The sequence below is a fragment of the Tetrao urogallus genome (assembly GCF_951394365.1).
Source record: "Tetrao urogallus genome assembly, chromosome: 1".
NCBI lineage: Eukaryota > Metazoa > Chordata > Aves > Galliformes > Phasianidae > Tetrao > Tetrao urogallus.
The window spans coordinates 128490073-128513090 of NC_136813.1; the positions used below are offsets into that span (position 1 = coordinate 128490073).

The following is a 23018-nucleotide window of genomic DNA, read 5'->3' on the forward strand; positions in this document are numbered from 1 at the left end:
AGTCCTCAGCAGAAGGAAGGTAAAGCAAAGAGCTCAGGTGCTCACTTGCTGGCTCACAGTATGCCTGTCCTCTGGGCTGCCATAGCAGTATCAAAGCACAGCTGGCACCTTCAGTTTTCATAGTTGAAAAGAAAGTCTTCAGTAAGAATGCTTCAGAAAATGTTTGATTTGTTGATATCAAAAGCTAGGAGAATCAGAGATAGTCTTGGATACAGCATTAACCCTTGCCAGAAAGAAAAGAAAGAAAACAACCCATGGTAGCTCCCTCCTCAGCCCATATTCTCCTGTAGCCCAACAGCGCCAGAGCTTCTAACTCCCTTTTCCCCAAACAGCCCAGTGATCCACATAGGTTAATGCACTGTGCCAAAAGAAACAGACCAAGTCTGAAATACACTGCATCTATATGTATTCATATCAGAATCTCTAGTCCTCTTTTAGAAGTTATCATCCAGGTCAAACCATTTACCTGGGCAAACGTAAATATTTATGGAAATTCTGCCAGGAGAAGGAAGACCTAAATACTGTCTCAAGAGCAGACCCTATACATAATGAACGTAGGCAAATCTGCAGTCAGCAATGATTTGCCCAGACAAGTACAAGCTTGGACTGAAAATTGTCTTCATTTTGTTCCACAAGAAAATGCCAACACTTTAAAACCTAAGTCACGTAAACTTTTCTTCAGACGGTACACATGGGATACTAAATCAATTTCAATGAAGCTATGGAATGCCTCATGATGGACTGCATCTGAGTTTTACTACTGTAACCTAGCTTATATATAGGATTCGCTGCACCACCAGAATGCCTGTTGCCAATTTTGCCAACCTTATACCTATTCCAGGAGAGCCATTCTAAAAGGACAACTACACCAGTTTGCACTGACTGCTAGGGAGGAGAGCAAAGAACTTAAGTCTGAGAAAACAGAAAAGGCTATTACCTTCTCAAGCGCTGAAATTTTTCAGCAAATGAACATAGGGATCCCTGGTACATTACTGAAATATTGGGCTAATATCAGAGGGCATTTTCCCAGTTATTTTTCACGTCCACGAACCTCTGCATCTCTGGACTCTGGCCAAATCTGGAAACAGAACTGCCAAGTAACATGTGAGAGGCTGTTCTCCTGACAATTCCAATTTGGCTGGTGGTTGGAATTGACAGAAATCCCCTGAGAAAACTAGTATTAATGATAGCTTGCTCCTGAATATACAGAAACAAGAACCTTACTGTCTGCAATAAATAAATAAATAAATAAATAAATAAATAAATAAAATTAAAAAAATTGGGAAATATCTGAAAGGTGGAAGAAAAAAAGGAATAAAATTGAGAGAATGCATGTCTGAAAAATAAAGAAACAGCCCTCTACTCCTTGCAAGCAGACACCAAATGAAATAGTAGTAGTGGTAGAAATAGTAGTGGAAATATTAATTACGATGATGTCACAAAAGCATCATCACTATTGCTTTTATTCTTATTTCATTCTTATAAATTAAAAAAAAAAAAAAAAATCTGTCCACATTTCTAAATCACTCATTTCCAATAATACTAACAGAAAAAAAAAAAAATCTTGCTTTTTAAAGGGTTTTTCAAAGTTTTCAGTCTACTGGGCATACAATGATAATTGCTGTTCTGTTCTGCTTAATGATAGAGTCCTTTCCCCACACAAAATAAGAAGCAGTTTCTTCTCCGCTTTTTATTTCTTTACACAACTCAGAGGATCAAAGAAGATAATTACAAACAATGCCTGAAGAATGGCTCAGTTAATGTTAATTTATACAACAAACTAATTACTACCAAATGGTAAAAAAATCACATGTGGAAGTTCCTGTCTCCCACGCACACAACTAAACCAGCAGCCATCTGTCTCAGCCTGAGAGCTCTCAGTGACAACTGAGGAAAGAAAGGCAAAGGATGGATCCAGATACACTAGCTGCTGCTTCTCACACAGCATCATGGCATTTAAACACCAGGCTCTGCGTGGTGAACTTCACGGTGGCATTTTTTTCCCTTTAATTTATAAAACAAACAAACAAAACACAGGCATCTATAACTACCTTTCTATCTGTATTCTATCTCAATCCCAAGAATTTAAGATCAAGTCTAAAATATACCTACCTATCTATCTTCCTCCTGGCAATTTCTGTACAATACTCTTTTAAAAAATTCTTAATGTACTGCCTATCAGTAGCATGAGGTGAGACAGTCTTTGAATTTGCCAGCAGTCTGATAGACATCATGACAAAAAAAAAAAAAGTGCTGCTTTTTTTTGTTTCAACGTTTTCTCACCACCTGAAAAAGCAATTTTCTCCAAAACCTTGACAAATCAAAGCCAGTACAATTGTTAAACACCTTTATGGGATGCTCATTAAAAACTGACAGGGAGAAACTAGCCGGGGACAAATCCTGAAGCATTTGTTCAGTTTAAAATCTCATTGAATTTAATGTGTTACTTTATTGAGGACTTCAATACCAGATCCTTTACATTAACAAGTACCTTGGCATTTTGACTGTTAATTATTCCCTGATTAGCTTGCACCTAGTGAAACAAACTAAATGCAGTATTATTCTCTAAGCCCTGTGTATAAGGAATCTCAACTCCAATATTCTCCTCTCCCTGTGAGATCAGAACTCCAGCAGTCATCAAAGAAAGCACTGCGCACGAAGAGGAACAAAATATCACAGTTTAGATTCACAGTACTGACTTTCAAGGAGAATTTTTTTCACTAACAATAAAAACTTACAAATCTTTCTAAGTTTGAACAGAAGGTAAAATTCTTGAACTGTGGAATGGCATCTTATTTAGACAAGGGCCCACACTGCTTGTGTGAATCCCACACCAATGCCAAAGTGACGCCATATGATTTCATTAGAAAGAAATGAGGCAGGATAAGGTGAAGATTAAAGATCTTTCAGTAAAGATTAAATGTCTCTGAATTTGTGTTTCTGAACATTTCTCTTTTGAGGAAGAAAGAATGTTTCAGATGGCCTGAAATGACCACAGAGGAGGAACAAATGTCACAGCAATTTAAAACAAGGTCCTTGCAATCTCATATTCATGAAGTAACATGGTCATTATTTCTACATGGCAATAACAGTTTCGACAGTTTAAATGAAGTAAACAAGAAGGGATCACAAGAGAATCTACATAACGAAACAATAATATCTAATTATTCTTCATTCACAGTCCTTCACAGAAGTACAGCATACAAAAATGTGCAGGGGAATGATTCTTGCACACAGCCAAGAAGATAAAATTTTGCACAAGAAAATACATTCACTGATGAATATATTCACTGATGAAGCAGTTTTCCTGTTGCTCAGTCCTGTTTCACTTGATCTTTCTTCTACCTTAAATCATCAAGAGCTGTTTTCTACAAATGGAAACCTAGAATCCTTCATAAAGATTTTACCCTGTTTCACAATGTTTCACTTTTATTGTAGGTGCACGTTATCATTAGCTAGTGTTGGTGTATACAAACAAATGGACTTCACTGAAACAAACTATGAAAGCTCTCAACAAGGAATTGGCGTGCGAAATGAACTTCTGAGTCCTGTATGAGTGAGTGAAATGAGGAAAAAAAAAAAAAAAAGGTCACTCACTACAGTGCATGTCGCAAAAAGTCCTGGATCTGTAGGCTCACTTGCAGTCCTTCTTCTGTGACCCACATCAGGCCTCTTCCCTCCTCCTTCACCCCAAGTAGCCTCAAGCAGATCTCACAGCCAAAAGTCTTCCTCTAATTTTAGTTCCTACTCCTGGCACATGTGGTGTCCTAGATCACTGAAAGCCTTGAATTAATACACTAAGACCCAGTATTAAGCTAAAGAGCTGACAGCTTTATGGGAAGCACTCAGCCTGTGAGGAAGGATACCTGGGATTGCCTAAACAACCACAATGTCCCTTCTAGAGGGAACAAAATGTTGAAAATAATAATAGTGAGTCTGAATAATAATAGTGAGTTTGAGAATAATAAGTGAGTCAAACAGACCCTCATTCACTGTCCTAAAATTAATTTGATTCCAAGAGCGCATCCTAAGGAAAAGTCTGAATAATACTAACACCTCTGGTAAAGAGCTACACTGAAAATCTTCCAAAAGTTGCCTTCCTCTCCCTTCCTTTCCCCCATGCTGATGCACTGATTCAAATGCAGGAAGCATCTTCTTTCTTCTCCTCTTGCAGCTTTTTCACCTGTTTTTATGTCTACTAAAAGAGCTGAAGCAGATGAATTAAAACATGGTCATACATTGCATCTCATTTGCTCCAGACAAAACTTAGGGTTGTAATAGTTGGCAGATTTAGTCTGGTTTCTGGTGAACATTTATAATGCTCACTACAAGGAAATCAATTGTTAGCAAAGATGTGAGAAACCAAGGATGAAATGGAACTGGCAAGTGAACTCTCCCTAGCACTTTCATTGCAGTTTGTTCCACACTGTATTTACGGCATAAGGCCAGGACAAATCCAACAATCAACAGAAAGAATTTAAATTAGAAAAGTTGGGAAAATTTTGCCGTCTGATAAGCACCTCTAATTCTGTTATTTATTCGTGATCTTACAATATTTTATACTACGTTAAAATCCTCTGTGCACTGTATTCTCCCTTTCAAGAATTGGTCTACCAACAAAATACTGGTAAAAAATGGTAACATACTAATATGATCAGCACCTCAAAAGAACTGCATTGCTTTTCAGCAGGAAGACTGAGTTATAGCCTAATACCCTTCATCATGTGTATTACTCATCTCCTTATTTTATGATTAGCAATAGAATGATTCCCAGTGGCGGATTCTTAGTTCCTCTGAACTCAGATAAGATTGGCTTGGCCAAACTTGCAAAAGAAAAATGCATTTTGCCTGGATGTACATCCCATACCCCAAAGCTTCATAGGAGCTGTGAATCAATTAGATGACATAGCAAGAGGAAATGCATAAAAAAAGACTTAAAATAAAATAATCTTCAGTGAAATGTCTCCATATTTAGTTAAACAGCGATGCTGATTAAGGCTGTACATGAGCTCAGTGTGGAATCCAGAACTGTTGCAGCTGAAGATCATTAGCAAAATACTGCTGTCCTCTAGTTTCATCTTCATATATTAATTCACATAGAAGGAAAAGGAACTATTTGGCAATACATTGCTTTATTTAAGCCCAGTTTATAGACATCTCAGCAAAAATACATTAACATGCTTTACATTTTGCAGCAAGACAGTGATCTTATAGGATTTGTGTGAATACGCAGTGATGAGTAGAGCTGAAAACAGTTTTTCTGCTTAGTTCTTGCCTTCTTTCCTTTTTTTATTTTCCCCCTTCTTGGTGCCTGACTCTGTGGGGGTGCTCAGATACTGAAATGTGATGTGTGTTGTAGGAAAAACAGGATAAAAAAAAAAAAAAAAAAGGTTCAGCAAGAAAAAAAGATCAAGGATGCATACAAAACTAAGAGGCTTTTTCTTCTTGATCTTTGTCTCTAGACTATTTATTTACCCTGAGATTGTGTGGCCTAATCTATAGCACAAAGCTAATGTAGCATTCCAAACTGTGCTGGAAAAACAGAACACTTGGATAACCACTTCCAAGTTAGGAGAGATACTTTCCTTTCTGATAAATGACTTGGACACCAGTAGTAGTAACTTTGGGGCTTTAGGGCTTTAGCTGTGATCATTCTTGCAGGGAAGTGGAATAACTATTTTGTTTTTTGAGGTGGGAACAAAATTTCCCCTTGTGCATATGGGCTGGTTTTTTGAAACTGCACTTGACAGAGATTTAGAAAGGGCTTATGTATAATGGCCATGTAGCATGTCCTGCACACAACCAATTGCTTATGACTACAGGCATAGATGAAAACACTGCTGAACTTCAGATTCTCTTTTTGTTGTCAGTTCCCACGTCTCTATGATTTTTTCAGAGATTCAATAATTTAATTAACTACAGTTAATAGGCTCAACTCTACAATTGAGGTTCATATCCTTCCCTGTGTGTTGCCATGTAAGATCACAGAATCACAGGGTTGGAAGAGACTTCAAGGATCATGAATCTCCAACCCGCTTGCCACAGGCAGGGCCACCAACCTCCACATTTAATACTGCTGATTCTGTGGAACAGGGAATATCTGGCTTTCCCAAAGGCCTGTGGATCTCCTTTCCCACTCCGTAGAAGGCAATACTTCATGTACCTCCAAAAAGTAAGTCTGGGTGCTAATCCATCATGCACAGTATTACTTGGATACAAGCATCTCACCATCTAAGAAATGGAAGTTTGTAGTAATTCATGACTGCATAGACTTTGTTATTGTTGCCTTTCTTCACATCTCTTAATGCCCTTCCTAGAACAAGTACAATCCCTGCCTGTTTAGGGATAAAAACACAGTTCATGCCAGGTTCTTTACAAATCCTGTATCAGATCAAATGTTGCCTTCTTCAAGCTTTTGCTGTATTCAGCAGAAGTTGTGACCTTGTATTTGAGAGCCCACTGTATTTTGAAGAGTCTGTTAATTCTCCCATGCGCAGAAGCAAATCAAGATGAGATTCCTCTCAAGCACAAACCATGGTGCTCACAACAGGTAAACAAGAAATTCAAGTTCACTCATGTGGTTCTCTTTTCCTCCCTCTGACTCACAATGGTAGAAAGGAGAAAAGTGCAGTGAGAACATTGGGCTGCAGGATGGGGCCTGCATGGAGCCAGCTGGAGAGAAACCCCGAAGAGCTTCTGAAGATGCATGATTTCCCTCTTTCCCAGCATTAGGGCTGAGATATGCAGTGGCACGTCAAATGCCCGCTCTGTTTGCTTTGAAATCAAACATTTTCCCCAAAGTTGACCATTCTCCCCCTATGCACATCACTTCTTTCTAGCACAACTTCAGAGCAACTTGTCCTGTGCACGGGTGCAGCAACTCCATGCTGCTATCTGTCTGCTGGAGGCCCTTTTGTCCTGGGGAGGTGTGTGAAGAGGAGGGGGAGGAAAAAAGCAGGTGGACCTCTGCACTGATCACAAACGTTTGGGGTGGGAAGCAGGGCAAGAAAAAAAGGAATGAGAGATAGAGATAGATTAGAGGATAACAAAACTGGAGAGGAAGATAAACAAAGCCAAAAAGAAAAATGTCCTTTGTTCGGTTAAATAGCTTTCTGCTCCCAAGCCCTTGGCATGACTAATGCCACGCTGTGGTGTGTAAACCTCTTGGGCACATAACACAAACAAAGCATAACTCGGCCTGAACAAACAAAGGCCCAAGCAACAGTGATTGAATTCATCTTAAAACAACAAATCAATTCTTCCCTATTAATGCCCTAAATACCAGCGTAGGAGCACTGTCCTGTTGTAATAAACAGCCATGTGTTCAATTACCGTCTGTTTTCCCAACTACTGCTCTCTTCAGTAATTACACCATGCAATGCATTCTACATTGACATTATATTAATGTGCTGGGAGGAGAGATCTTAAATACGAATTAAATCAAGGCTAAACATTTCAGAGTCGCACAAGTGCTAACAGAGCATTCTTAGAAGAAAGCACAGACCCATTTTTTTTTCTTCATTCCCTTTTCACCTTCATCCTCTGAGTAAATCAATAAATAAAATGTGAGCTTGAAAGAACTCTGTTGCCCCAAAGAGTGCCACAGAAAACCTTTCATAAGCTCTGAATGTCTACTTCACCTACACAAGCTCAGCGATCAGTAAGCAGTGTTTCACAACTATCAACCTACGTCATATTAGCGTTACAGCAGTAACAAAAATCCCTCCACAATAGACAGGTGACAACAAAACACCACTAGAGAAACAAAAGCAGAAAACTTTCTGTGCTGAGACAAACGCAGAAGAATAGAAGTTTCAAAAAAGGTTTCTTACCCTTTTGCAGAACTGTCAAAGAACTTCTATTGACAACCGAACAGCACACAACAAACAGACCAAACAAAAGGTATGATGAAAGACATATTTACTTGTACAGGGCTCCTTCCTCCCCCCCCCCCCTCAACCTTTCTTTCCATTTCATCTACACCCACACTGCAAGGTTTGCATTGTGTTGTTAAATAACCAATAGCAACCCAGATGAAACAGTGGAAGGGTTTCTATGATGCTGTCAAGCACCAGACAGATGCTTGGCAGCGTCAATATGGTTCTATACATTTGGGTTGTGCCAAGATTTGAAATGAAAAATAAAATAGGAATCATAGTATTACTTGAATAAAGACAAAGATGGCAACGAGTTATTGTACAGACATGCAAAAAATAAAAATTTACTCAATGGAGTACCATCCTACCTGCTGGGTTTTACTTCAGCAATTTGAACCGTTCTGGAAACAGATAAATAAAGCTTTGCTTTTTGCCTGTGTCTTGGAGTGCAACAATTTTAATAGAAAGCAAAATCAAATTCTGGGGGTGTAATGACTGCAGATTTTTAAGCCCTCCAGAATTTACCCATAGGTTTCCGCTGTAAAGGCATGCCAAGTTATGTCTAGCATATGAAGTATGATAAACTTCCAAAATCTGTTTCAAAGTAAAATGCCCTAGGAGATGCTGCAGAACTTTTCTGACGGAGGCTTTCAGAAGACATGGAAATTTGCACATTTGGAGGAAATCAAATTTTGAAAGCTTTTCTGACTAAAAGATTACAGTTTACCCTCAAGACCATAATGCATAACATTCAGATGCATTTATGTGTTTTTATAGCAACTGCTCATTTGTTCTCCTTAGGTTATTAGATACAAAACCACCCCAAAATCTTTCCAGGCTTTGAAAGTCATTCTCATTCGACTGGTATTTTCTTTTGTTTCAGCTGCCCAAGCAAATCAAAGGAAAAGCTGTTTCCACCTGACCCAAAATGTTTTATTTAATCTTAATTGAAATGTTTTCATTTCTCTTTCTGATTAATCATCCTAAACATCTAAAAACAAAAAATATCGTTTCCAATGAAACATTTTGTCTAAAAATGTTGACCGTTCCAACTTTTCTAAAATTTTTGGCTAAAATTAACTTATTGAGTTGCTAAATGGTATCAGCTCTTGATTGTGATATAATACTTTTTTTTTAATTTCCTTTTTTTTTTTTTTTTTTTTACTGCACCTCTCCTTTAGCTTGAATGCTTCTTGAGCTTTTACATTCCAGTAAAGGAATCACACACCTGCAGCACGTTTTCTCCTCAAGCAATACAGAAATCACAATATAGTGAAACTGTAGGAGAAGAAAAGATAATGAGCGGAGCTCTATCTTTGCAGCACAGCTTATTTACTGCATGGGAGACATACATATTTGTGCAAAAGTGGCAGCGCTCAAACCACCTTAAAAACACTGATGTTAAGTAGACACGCAACTAATGAAACTAGCCAAGGGCTTCAAACTTCAGAGTGTTTTTACAAGGCTACTTCATTAGCTAAACAAGCAAGTGGGAGTTGCTGTGAATGCTGCTCCTTGCTGTACTAGAGGCTTTCCCTTGCTTCTGGTAAACAGAAGACATGAGACAGCCGTGTGAACAGCTCATGGCACAGACTGCCATCTGAAGCCAGGCAGCCCATACGATCACTCATCTTAATCAGCTTCAATAAGCCAACCCACACGCTGGCCACCGCTCACAGCCGCTCCCTCCCCGATCACTCTCACATCATTTGGCCACATTTTCTGCTTTCTCCCCACATCACACAGTTAAGCCAGCACATCAGGAGCCCTCCAAGTCTCCGTCCTTTGGGCGCAGGTGGTGGGAGAAGCCTGAAGTGAGCTCTCCAGTACCTCTAGTGCCAGCCGTGCCTCCTCCACGAGCAGCTCTTATTAAAAAAAAAAGACCAAGTATCCACTAGAACAAAACCAAGCAGGCCTATTTAATTAGGGCAAGCGCTTGAAATCCACTTCTTCACGTTAAACCACACAGTCACACAAGCCTGGGAGGTCTGATTAATTTTAATATGCACGGTTGTGACAAGCGCCTCGGGGGTAAGAGAGGGAAAAAAAATCTCACAAACCCCGCTAGCTCAACAAATAGGTTTCAGCTAAATGCTGTGCATGTTGCCCAGATTAGGATGTTACTATTCAGCAAGGGCTTGAACCCTTAATATGGGGGACAAGAGGCCTGAGAAACAGGTGGCTCGCTCTTCATTCCCAAATAAATGACATCCCCAAAGCTGTGGCACAGAGGCATGCAGAGAGAGCCAGCACAATCCCTCATGTATATTTGTATATTACCCGACCGGGTCAGAGGTTTCTCCTGCAGTGATCCACGGGCTGTATGAAGCTCAGAAAGTTAATGACTTTTCCAGTGAGGGGGAAAAAAAAAAAAAAAAAAGAAAGAAAAGAGAGAGAAGGCAGACTGCAGAGTGATCAAGCTGGAATACAATGCAAAAGGCAAATCAAAATGAAGTGGGGGTAAGATTGGTAGTGAGCTTTGAAAACACCCACTGAAATGCATAAGGACTATTAAATAATCTGCCTGACTGGAGGAGTCAGGGGTAAACAGGAGCTCACATTATCACTGTGGTCTTAGTGAACCATTTGTGTGCTACACTATAGAAGTAGGAAGTGAGAGAAAAAGCATTTTGCTTTGCTGCTGCTTGTCTAATATTCTGGAGTGAATGCACCCTGCAAAAAAATTTTAATTACATAGAGGCCCATCAGAGAAGACTTTCATTCTAAAGCAAGAGAGGGAGTGGGACTGCATCTTGTTTCCAAAAGCATAAGTTTCCTGCATCTCACTTGACTATAATGCTTTCTTCTATGTTTAAGATGCTGTATCAGCAACTCTGATGTTAGCGCCTTTCTGGAAAGCTGGCTCTTCTGGAAAGAGCAAAGAAAAATCCAAAAGCTCCACGCCTTTGAGGATGTAAGCATGAGAGAGACTTAGAAGAAATTCTAAGCAAATTTTGAAAATATCCATAGAAAGACACTATGAGTATCGGCTAAAATATCAGGAAAGAAAACACTTAAACTGAAGGTGATAAATGAGCAAACTTCACTTTGAGCAAGTAAGAGCTGGCAGGACTTCAAACTACGCTACCTCTGTTCCAGAGTTAAAGCATTTGTTAATAAAGGTTCAAGCCATCACAGCATTTAAGAGTGCAATTTCTTTGCAGAGGACTATTTCATAAATGTCATCTTTTTTTTTTCTTTCTTTTTTTTTTTTAATCAGAAGTATATGAATGCACATTTCCATATGGCAGTGTCTTTGAAAGAAATGCATGGAAGTTTAATGCTGGCACGCTCTTCAAGATAAGACATATTTTCTGGTGACAGACTGCGTAGATGAACATGGAACCACAATGGATGCACTTGAAACATCCTTCCACAGCAGCAGGAGTGTATGAGCAAAACTTAAAAGTACTCAACTGAAAATTATCCTCATTCGTCCTTCAGTAAAGCAGCATTACAAAGCCTCTTTGACGTGTTCTTTGTCAAAGGGACAGTGAAGAACCAAATGAGAGAGACTCAGACCTCAACCAATAAGAGTATCCTGAGGCTTTTCCCCTGGATTCATTCACTTTATTTCTTCCCATCTCACCAGACATGATTTAAAAACTGGAGTCTGCTTTCAAAGGACTCTCTTCTTGTGTCCATTAATGGTCTGCTCAGGAATTTACGGCTTAAGAAGAGGGAGATCTCTTGACTTCTTTACAAGATATGATGATTAAAAATTTGATAATATTAGGAGATATTCTGGGATCTTATTTCAAGTAGAGAGTTTGAATTCAATATGGCTCGCTTTCATAGACAGAACTGCTTAAACAACAGCCATTTAAATTACTATAGGAACAGGTGTTGTGATTTATAATGTAAACTAAAACATCAAACACAAATAGGCTTTAGAGGATGCTCAGAAGACAAAAATCAGGCCCAAGAGATCTTTCTTATCACTTTCTTTCCAACAAAATGATTACTTACAGTGTTACAGTATACTACTATAGATGAGGATCTAATACTCACACAGCTTGTTGAAGCCCTGTATATACACATATACTATCTGCTTTCTAAACACTTGAGATTAATTGTTCCTGCTCAGAAGACCTAAGGACTAGCAGATGGAAATTCTGGAGTAGGAACAATATTAAACACTATATATACATAATTATTGTGTGTGAGTGTTGATATAAATATTTACTTACAAATATACACTTTACATGTATGTCTGTGCATATGTATTTATAGAAAAAAAATCCAAGTATTCATTTAAACAGCAAAACAGAATTGTCAGAGATTCTTATTATAGAAGAATGAGCCGTACAGATGAATGAATGCACAAACTCGTATGTACAATCTCTGTGGTCAAGCAGATGTCCATATGATCCTTTTTATCCAGAATTCTCCATATTCTGTACAGTAATATGGATCTTGCTTCAGAAGTCACAGCTCAGGCATTTTAAAGACAAACAGACAGATATATAACCTTTTGAAAACATTTTGAACAAAACTGAAAAAGACAACTGATTTGTAATTAAAAGTTTAGATGGAAAGAGCCAGTGAGCACTCCTAAAATAGGAGACAGCTTACTTGTTTGCCTATATTTTTTTGTTTTTTCCAGAAGCCAAGTCCTACGTTCAGAGCAAAGGCTACAGAGATTTCAGAGATTTAATTTTCCAGAAGCACAAGCCATGAATTAATATACAGCTATCCAATCCCATTAATAGTGCAAGAAAAAGCTAAGTGGCTGCTTTGGTCTTTGCTTTCATGAACTTGTGTCAAGCTCAGTGACTTCAAAGAGATTTCCATTTCATTTCTACAAATGAAGAGAACAGACAGACAGAGAGTCTCTGCCATCCTCTGATGCCCTAAGAAAACAGAAGAAAAACATGCCTGTATCTCATTCGCCTAATGATTTTAGCTGCAAAAGGAATCCCATGGTCGGCAGACGACCCTCAGGGCAAGGGCTTGAGGTCTGTCACAGTATATAAGGCTTCTCCAAACCCACTCCATTATCTTCATTATTGTATACCAGGAATAAAAGGGGACTGACTCCTCTTCTGAAGTTCAAGTTAGAAAGGACAGAATGTTTCATTTAAAATAACATTGTGTGACTTCAGTAATAGGTTTATGCCTTTGGGGGCCTAAATACTAAAGCTGCATATAAGGATTTTCTGCAGAATTTGAGAGAATAAAAATGAATGCTGTATTAGCAATGAGTAAAATTCCACAAGTTTTAGATTCACTGAAACACTCCATGCCTGTGTGTCAGCATGACTCATTGTCAATCATGTACTTTCATAAAGCAAAAGTAAAATGGCAAGTTTACAGGAAAAAAAAAGAGGAGCATGGGCTTAAGAGCTAAGTATAAATCCCTATGAAAACCAAAACCATACGCACATGCAGGGAAGAAAAGGAAGTGACAAGCTTTTGGAAAGTTCTTAAGAATTAGTAGGTAGCACGGCTTCCTACAGGGAACGTGACCCGAGGGCCTATAAACAACAAAACAACATGGAAACCACTTATTTGAACAGTGATGATTCCCTTTCTCAATGCACCTGTGGGCTCACGTGTGTACTCACATATGTGCATACATACACGTATGTATTTATGCACCCTGAGCAGTATGTTTCATAACACTGTAAAAATCCTCATCATTTATTGATTAAAAGTATTAAAGTGTCAACTTACTTTCTAACAAACATAATTTAATAAAACCATTTGCCTTATGTTAATAAAGTTTCTTGAAACAGTCGGACCTGAATCAATATTTTGGAGTATCTCACTTGTCCTCAAAAGCCATTTAAGAAAAGAGAAGTTCTTCCACTGATTGATGGGAAGTTTGGATCAAGACCTAAAGCTGTCTACCCAGCACTTTTTTTTTCTTTTTTTTTCTTTTTTTTCTTTTTCAGTTTTGAAGAAACATTTGAAAGAATGCTTCAAAAGCACATTTCCCACTGTAATTCAGAAGTCAATTTCAAACAATAAAAACAGAGCAAACACAGACCATTGTACAAGTTAAATAATATATAAACTTCTGAGTACATAGAGGAATGGGAATCTGGCTCTTATCTGGTCTTTGAAAGATCCATGGGAAATTGATTTAATTAAATCTCAGTTGCTGGTGTAAATGTTCCCTTTTCTTCCCAAAGAGAAATAAAATATTGTATTATTGTTGTTGATGTAATGCAGCAAAGCTTAACCAACATTTTTGGTCTTATCCTACAAAGCCTCACAAACAAGCAAGACTAAAAATTACTACTGAAACACACATTTTGAACTATTACCTATGTGTACTGCCAAAGGCTTCCACTCGTACCTTATCTTACTCAAAGGGAAATTCACTAATGTGCTAATCACCTGACCAGCGAACAGTGATGACTGACACCTGTATTACAGCACTATATGAGGAAGACATGAGAAGTAGAGACGAACTAGAGTAAAAAAATCATTGTACTTGTAGTAGTACATAATTCTTTTAGGGAAAGAGACTCCTATCAATGGAGATATGAGAGTCTCTTAAGAACAGTCTTGCCATCTGTACCCAGAAGTATATTTTTTAATTAGCCACTCTGAAAACAATCATGTTGACTGAAAAGAAGGGGGAGGGAGACTTGTCAAAATGATGTATTTGTCCCTCACCACCTTTCAATGCTCTTATGCAAGTATAATTTTCTTCCTAGCCAGCTCACCTCTCTGGCCTCCTTTTGTTTCATGTTCCACTTCCCATTCTCTTCTAAGTTCTGAACTTTTGTTAGTTCTCTTTTAAGGAGAAAAGGAAAAAAAAAAAAACAACAAAACAACCTTTCCTATTCATTTTTTTCCTGGATGGAGAGTAAGTAGACGTGAATATGGCACCCTCATAATGATTTAACTAGGGCTTAATGAAATTTTCATCACAACCTGCTGTTCATTTTAATGGCCTTTGAAAGACAATAGAACAATGGCCAGGGGGAAGAAAAGATTTTCTGTTGCATGCATTTACAAAGCCCAACATTTGGTTGCTCCCCCTCCCCTCTCTTCCAATCTCTTCACAAAGCTGTAGATCTTTTGTTTGTACTGTATATTTTCATTTTAGTAAAGCTGAGATAATGCACAAGCTCTGTAACCATTCTCATGGCTGTCTGCGGCCTTTCCTCAATGGAGGCTGTGCAGCTGGTACAACCTCATACTCAACACGGAAGCCTCTGATCTTTCCTCTCTCAAATAGAAGTCTGGTCTCCCTTTCCCTCTCTATACTATATTCAGAACCTTTCAAATCAAAAGCACAAGATGGGTCATGGTACTGGCCATTAAGTCAGCATAAACTCAAAATGAAATGCTATGATTATACGTGATATTCCAAAAAAATAGCTCAGATGAAGACTTTGTTTCCCAGCAGAGCCAAACTGTGTGTTCCAGTCAAGAAGAGATTAATTTACAATCCGTCATGCTCATTTCGTCACAGTGTGGCAATCTTATTTTCACTCCAGAACGCAGATTTTCCTAGTGGGTGCTGCCAATTCATACTTAAACACAGAGGTGGCTTTGAGGGCCATGCTTTTAAACATTTGAAATACATTTCTACAACAAGACAGGCAGGTGTGAATGAAAACTAATTGTTATTATTGTGCATTAGGGAATAAGGCTCAGTGAGTTCACAGAACACTAACTGGTCTAAGGACTTTTGGGAATCCAGCTGTAAATATGCATGCTAGGTACTTATGGAAGTTATAGTGAGAACCTCGCCATCCAGTCAGGGGTTTGATTCTACCTCAAAAGGACAGGAACTGAAAATCTTATTTAAAGTTGCTCTGTAGCTTCTCAGAGAGAAAATGCTGGGTCTTAGTCTCAGTGCACAGAGCACAAATGGCATTAAAACTGACTGGACTTCCAAAAAGAAACTGATTCTCAAGCGGTGACTCCTGTGTGCCTGGGTTGAAACTTGCTGGCTGGAAGCAACACGGAGAAAACCTGTGCTGTGCTTGTTTGTATTGTACCCTGCACTACAGATAAATAGAGAATGACATGATGCAGAAATTCCAAATTTAACTTCTTACCTTTCAAATAATGACATGCCTACCAGATATTTTTACACACACACACACACACACACACACACACACACACACGACATTGCTGATAACACCATTTTTGCTCTAAAAATGGTAGGGGGGTAGAGGGTGTGGAGCGATGTAAATGACCTCCAAACTGTTAAAATTAAAATGTTCACTGTACCCATATTGAGGAGGTTAACAGGATACTGTGTCTATTGCATCTGTGACAAAAAGACCGTATGTCAGACAAAGCCTCCCATTTGGGAAAAGCTAAAAATATTAGCTATGATGGGATACAGTTAAAATTTATCTCTAATGTAGACAAGTACTATGAGTTCTTTATTTCAATTCTGCTAGCAAGAAGAAGTAAATGGAGCAGAAAATAGGAAGATTAAAAAGTGTACATATCCAGAGAATCTGGAGAAAACAAAACAGAAAATTTTGGCCAGTTTCCCAGGCCTTACCTTCTGGTTCATTTTTGATGAGCTCTTCCATTTTTCTTTGCTTAAGGGTGTCTACAACATCCGCTAGGCTCCCTTTGCGCCTTTCAGGGGTTCCCAGGGCTGTGCTGGACAATGATTCTCCACTCTGACGCCCACCTTCTTCTGCCTTCAAGGGTGAGGTAGATGAGTTGTGCGGGGCAAATGAAGACATCACTTTATTGCCATCAACTTCCTGAAAGAAGAGAAAAATGAGATGAAACATTTCTTTCTTTTCTTAAGAAAAGATTAAAAAAAAAAAAAGAAAAAGATGGTAAGAAAGAACAGTCCTTTGTTCTTCGAGTTCATTGCTGTTTGTTCTTCTGTTGAAACCTTTAAAAAAGCATGCAATGCTTCAAAAACACCCAGAACAAAGCCTATCCATAAAGCATAAACCAAGATTACAGGCTGAAGTGAACAAAGATCAGCTTGCAAGAGAGAAACATAAAATACAGTTTTTCCCTAATTGACAAGAAGTGTTGTACTTGTAGGTTTCCTAATAACAATGATATTGATTACCTTTAATTGTTTGTTCTTTTACAGCTTTCTTTGGAAAAAATCTTCAATTCTTACAAGGACCATTAATTTCCTGACTTTATAAAGTACTTAATGCTATGATGGCTAGCTGCTGTAAGAAATGAAACAGTAATCAAATATTAAATGCCCTTCATCATATGATTTATTTTAACACACAGTTCAAGTAGTTCTCCTATCTCTAAGGGATGGAGCAATTGTTTTCTGTCTTCTGATTTTCTATTTCTCTCTTTCTTCTTACACCTTTATTTCTTGTAGAGACAATATTTTTCACAAAGGTGGCCTAACGACTTGCACTGGCAGCACAGTGACAAAACTCTATGGCTTCCCAGAATATACACACAATCCTCCTCACGTGCGAGTCCACAGAGGTCTACTCATTAATTTTAATGGAAACCAAAACTGGTTCCAGATCTTCAAACTCGCCTTCATTAACGTGAGAGTGTCCCCCTCCACACCTCCTCCAACATAAAGTAATATTCTCTGCCCATATTCCTTTTCCCTTTTATCTCTCATATCCTTTTGTACACATTTCTAAACCCCTTTTTCTTCCCTCTGCTAACATATGCCATCTATCTTGCAAAACTTAGGCCAGTGTCTCTAAACAAAGCTCACTGCATAACACAAGACTGCAAACATTAACAGATTTTATTTTGATCAGATTCTCAAGACTTTTGTTTTTTTCATTATTTTATCTTATTTCCTTACACCTTTGCATTCCAGATGTTTAATTAATATTATTTCTGAAAAAGTCATTGGATCATCTCTGATCTGAATCACAGAGTTGGTTGAAAGTGTATCAGTAATTTTCACATTGTTTTTATTTTACAGAGTATGAAGGAGAGGCATTTTCCATTTTTAGTGATTCGCATTACATTTTTACCTTTTTACCTTTTTTTTTTTTTTTCTGACTAATTTTTATTATCTCTGGTTTCCTAAGCCTCAATATTACAGTAAAAAAAAAAAAAAAGAGAGATCTTTCATGAGTAGAATGTAAATTGCTAAAAAAAGATCTCAATAACATCTGAATAAAGCAACATGGAAGATATAAACAATGCATTTGTTTTTCAAAGATTACTTCATTTTGTCAAAAAGACTGACCAGATGACTGCTGGTTAAGAATGGCAAAAAGATTATCGCTGGTTAAGAAAACTTTTAGTGCAAACAATTTTGAGCAGCTTGAATGTGTTATACTAGTGAATAAATTCCCTAACAGAATCGGATTTAGCTGAGATTACAATCTGGGCCGTCATATGCCCCAAAAGCCAAACCCAGTGATGTTAATGAGAGACTTTCTACTGACGTCAATGAGCTTTTGACCAGGCCCCCAAAAAATTTCCAACTCAACAGAAATGCTCTTCTTTTTCTCAAAACTCCCTCCACTTTTGTCACGCAATTGAAATATTATTAGTTGTGAACAGGGGATGTCAAAAGTGAGTCGTAGTCGAATGCTGGTGGTGGTGGTGTTGTTTTAATGTATAAACCTGAGGAAACAATGTTTTTTAATCCTGGTCTAGATGAGCAAAAGAGTGGACTAGAGGATCTGTTCAGACCTTATTTAACATTCAAACCCATTTTCATCAAGCAGTACTTTTTTTCCAATGAACAACTCCAAAAGAGGAAATATCCTGAAAGCTGCTTTCTGGTTCACACTTCAAAGACACATAAGCCAAATACCATCCTTAGTTACAGTTCTTAAATCTACCTATACCATCAATTATTTATAGAAAAAATATAGTTCCTTGTTTTCCCAGCTATCAGCTCTCAGAACGGGCACCGAAGACACACACTTGTGCTTCTCTATATGTCACACTCCGGACACAAACACAAAGGAATTACAACAGCTGTCTAAATCTCAGAAATTATCACTGCGGTTTCTATGCACATTTTGAGTACAGGTAAGTGTTTTCATACATAGAGATATATTCTGTGTATATGACAAGTTCATTATAAGAGAAGAAAGATAAGCACATAAGATCTAGGGGGACATGCAAGTTAATAGAAGGTGATCTTTGAACTCTCAAACTGCTTGGCTTTGAAATGGACCCCGTCAGTACTTCTAGGATCTCTAAAAATTTGCTGTCTCCATTCTGAGGAAGAGGAAATGTGCAGGGCAAGGACAGAAGTGCAGTCTGTGAGTTACACTCAGCTTCTTGTTTTTTGAAATGTTCTCTGCAACCACGTGAAAAGTCACTTTTGTTTCTGCATTTCCATTTCCTACCTGTGAAATAGGCACAAAGCAACTATTTCCTTACATAGTAAAGGTCTTGAAATCGCAAACTCAAAGCATTTACACAGAATCACCATTAGGAAGACTCTATAGCTGGATGGATAGGAAAGGGAAGTGCCCTGAGCACTTTTTAGAAGATAAATGATAGATTCAACAATATATCTAAAGTAGTCAACTCCAAAGCAAATTATTTTCCTAGACTGCTGTTATGTGCGCATGTATGCAGTGCCTGCGTATCACATATGTGGGCTATTTATACACTTGTGAGATTTAACATACACTCCACTTAATCAAAACATATACAGTAGGGGAACAGCTGCAATCACATCTCAGTGGGCTAAATTACAGTACACCAGTGAATTATTCATTCAAGAAGATCTGTAGCAATCACACATTCATTGCGTGATTTGCAATCTAAGAGGAATCCTCTCCTTTCCTTAGCAGGGGATGAGTGTGCACATCAGCTACTGGTGGTGATGAGAGTCCAACATGTACACTTCTAGTGTATCAGCTCAAGAACGTGCCTTCCCCACTTGTCCATGGTTCTTTTATTGTCATTCAGAACAGCCATCTGAAATGCTCAGCTATTTCATTGGCTTTCACTTTACATCCCCTTGGTTCATTTTGTTCTTTCTTAAGTCATTATTGGAGGTAGTGAAAAAGGAATTTCAGGGATTCTGGACTGTAACAACAAAAACCAAACCAAACCAAAACAAAAAACAATGCAACAGAACAGTATACTTCCAAATAAAAAACGTACTCATCTTATATAAAAAACTTTCAGCAAGGAAACTCCTCTGAAATGACGGACATGAGTTTAACCATCCCCCTAAAAACATCCTGAGAAATCCTTAACGGCAGGAAAGCTATCCCAGCAACAGCCCAACCTTTATCCCCTAGAACGCAGGTCCCCCTAACAAGTTTCCTTTTTTGAAAGAACACATTTACACAACTTTTTGTTAGTTACCTGGGAGGAAAGCAACAACGCTGTAACAAATGGTATTAAGGACGTGAGTATCTACTAGCGGCATGTTAAAGTGGATTCCATAAAGCCACACAAAGCTCAGACACCAAAAGGGGTAAAAAACCCATCACTCCTCCCTCAGCTGCAAACATTTCACCTGTTCAAGTGTGATTACACTGCAGCCTCTGGCTCTGTTAATCCCAGAGTGGTTTGAAGCAGTCAGCAGCTGCTCCATGGATAGGGACGGTTGCTTATTTATGCTGCAAATTTCTCTGCTAATGCGAGCTGGCACTACATGTCCCAAAACCCTGCCCTGGGACTATACTCACCCACACCTGATGCTGCTGCTTCTTGGTTTTCCCACTTCAGAATGGCCGACAGACCTAGGGAGATCCTGCTGGCTGAGACAACCCAGTACCTTCTTTCCCCACAATAACAAAAAGGACCAGACTACGCGTTCTGTCTTCTGCTTCCCTCTCAAGCTAGAACCCAGAGGAAGACCTGCTCGGTTGCAAGAGAGTTGCCGTTGTATCGCCAAACAGCTTTCCACCTATGAAGGAAATAACTCTTCCAAGGTTTAATGATAAAACAGGCTTCTGCCCTTTTGGGATGAGGTCAATAATCTTCCTTTGTTAATCTTGAGCAAGCTTTACTTAATCTAGCCCCCTTGTCACCTTTGTGATTGACAGGAAAAGTCATGTCACTGGACAATGGACTTATCCTCACTGAGCAATATCTTTTTTAAAGATTACACAATGTTACCCTTGCTCTCATAAAAAGTGCAAACATTTTGCTGTTAAAGGTTCCTATTCATTCCAACTGTATCTTTCAGATTTTCTCTGGGTCCAGCAGAGACCAATTCCAACTCTAAAAAGGGACAGCAAAATGCCTAACGAAAAGAAATAGGTTGTTCTCAGTGAGATTTCCAAAGCATCACTTAATGCTCCAAATTGATCTCAGCTTCTCCATCCCATCTAGACAAGCACTTTATTGCCGTCTGCAATTACACTCAAACCAACTGTGTTTCTCTGACAGTAAATTTTTGTCCCAAACCAACCGATATTCGAAGCAGAAGACAACCCTAAACTAAGTCTGAAACTGTTAATTATCACCATATGGTATGCAAGGAGACAGCATCTGCAGCAAAAAAAAAAAAAAAAAAAAAAAAAAAGTATGAGAATCAGGCTCTTGGCTTTGCAACCAAGAACACCTGGAATAAAATACTTGAGTCTTTAAAACTAACACTGATATTGTCTGATTTTAAGAAGCCTGTGATCCCAGAAGCTACCTAACAGGTTCTTTTTTCAAAGCTGGAATTTTGCCCAATCTTTGCTCTTTTATAATGTGTAAAGAAGACATGAAAGCAAATTTCTTTTTTTTTTGCTCTGCTTTTTACATTACACAGTTTTATAGTCTCCATAGTGACCAGAAAGCTGATAAGAGTGTGACATAAGACAATAAAAAACCAGAATGCTTCACACTTTTGAAAACAAATGATTCTTAAGCAGATTTGTTCCATTTGCTATTTATTTTTGTTTTAGTTAATAGATATTAATTCCCTAAAAGCTTATATTAAAGATCCAGCAATGTAACCACTTCAGGTGAAAATCTGAAAGCTATAAAACACTCCTAGTGCCCACAGGAAGTCCACCAGTAATTAAGGGAAAAACAAAACTTGACATTTCCACTATTTTTAAAAAGGTTTAAAAGATACAAAACACACATACAATATTCACAATGCAAGAATGATCTTTTATTTTCTTTTACCCTTCTATTTAGGATTTTTGCCTTAATTAACGTAATTAACTTTAGCAGCACAAGTACCATCAGCTTTCAATGGGCATCATATCTCTAAATCACTTAAGTGATTCTGAAAATTCTTCCCTCCTGTGTTCTGTGCCATAGGGCTGTTGTGCAGACATTATCATAATCCTATGTGGTTTGTGGTGGCTGGCAACCTGGCACCTTCAGGAAGATGAAACGTATGTTCCTCAAAGCACCCCAGTGGACACAGTTCTTTCTACACTGTAGAATTTCTACGCTTCTACCTTACATTTAAATAGGTCTTGTGTCTATTTGCTTACTTCATAGAGCAAAGTTGCTCATCAGTGCTTGAAAAGAATGATCCCCAAGGAGATGTAAAAGAAACAACGGAGAATATGGAGAGGAAGAGGAGACAGCATGTAAAAGGGCACAGACACTGAAATAAACAGAAAAAAAAAGAAAAAAAAAACCAACTCAGGAGGAGATAAATACACCATTAGGAATTAGGAACTGACAAGTGCACAATCTGAGGAGGCAGAAAGGAGATGCTGAAAGGTGTCACATAATCAAACCTAGAACATCCTCAGGCTGTGGTTCTGCAATCAGAGCCATGCAAACTGATAGCTATTCTTATGTGGGTGTTCTTTTTTTTTTTTTTTTTCCTTAGGACAGAGATTTTAATGAGGAGGTACTGAAATGTAATGGAGAGTGAAGAAGTTGATGAATGGGACTGAAGAGTCACCTGAAGAGGTCATCATGGCAGAGAAGTAAGCATTTTACCTGAATCAGGGAGACTGAACACACTAAACAGAGACACATTTTTTTTTTTCTTTTGGCACTGATCATGCTAGCGTCCAATGAAATACACTCAAGTTAAATTTTGTTTTGGTTTTACTACTAGGATCCATTTGAGTCTCCAAGTTCCATATTTTGGAATTTTTATCAACCACCAGACTTACAAAAGCCTGGTCCCATCCACATCTCCATTTAAAATGCTAATGGCTTGGTACCACCCTTATTATTATTGTTTTTTTTTCCCAGCAATGATCACTACTTCTTGGTGGTAATCTCTCAGGTGGTATTTATTTGACGCCAAGTTCTGTATCTGACTAATGACCTCCTTTTGATAAGGCAGCAGATATCCCGCAG

At 38.3% G+C, this 23018-nt stretch overlaps 1 protein-coding gene across 7 annotated transcripts in view; it reads right to left on the reverse strand.

The window, feature by feature from the left end:
- The window catches only part of SOX5 (SRY-box transcription factor 5), a gene marked incomplete at both ends in the record, with an annotated part of 282959 nt that overhangs the window by 194496 nt on the left and 65445 nt on the right, over positions 1-23018 (reverse strand). For all 7 annotated transcript variants that reach the window (XM_079543756.1, XM_079543754.1, XM_079543753.1 and 4 more), the window contains one exon: positions 16363-16573. In XM_079543756.1, coding sequence (XP_079399882.1) covers positions 16363-16573 — 211 coding nt within the window. The remainder of the gene's footprint in view (positions 1-16362; positions 16574-23018) is intronic.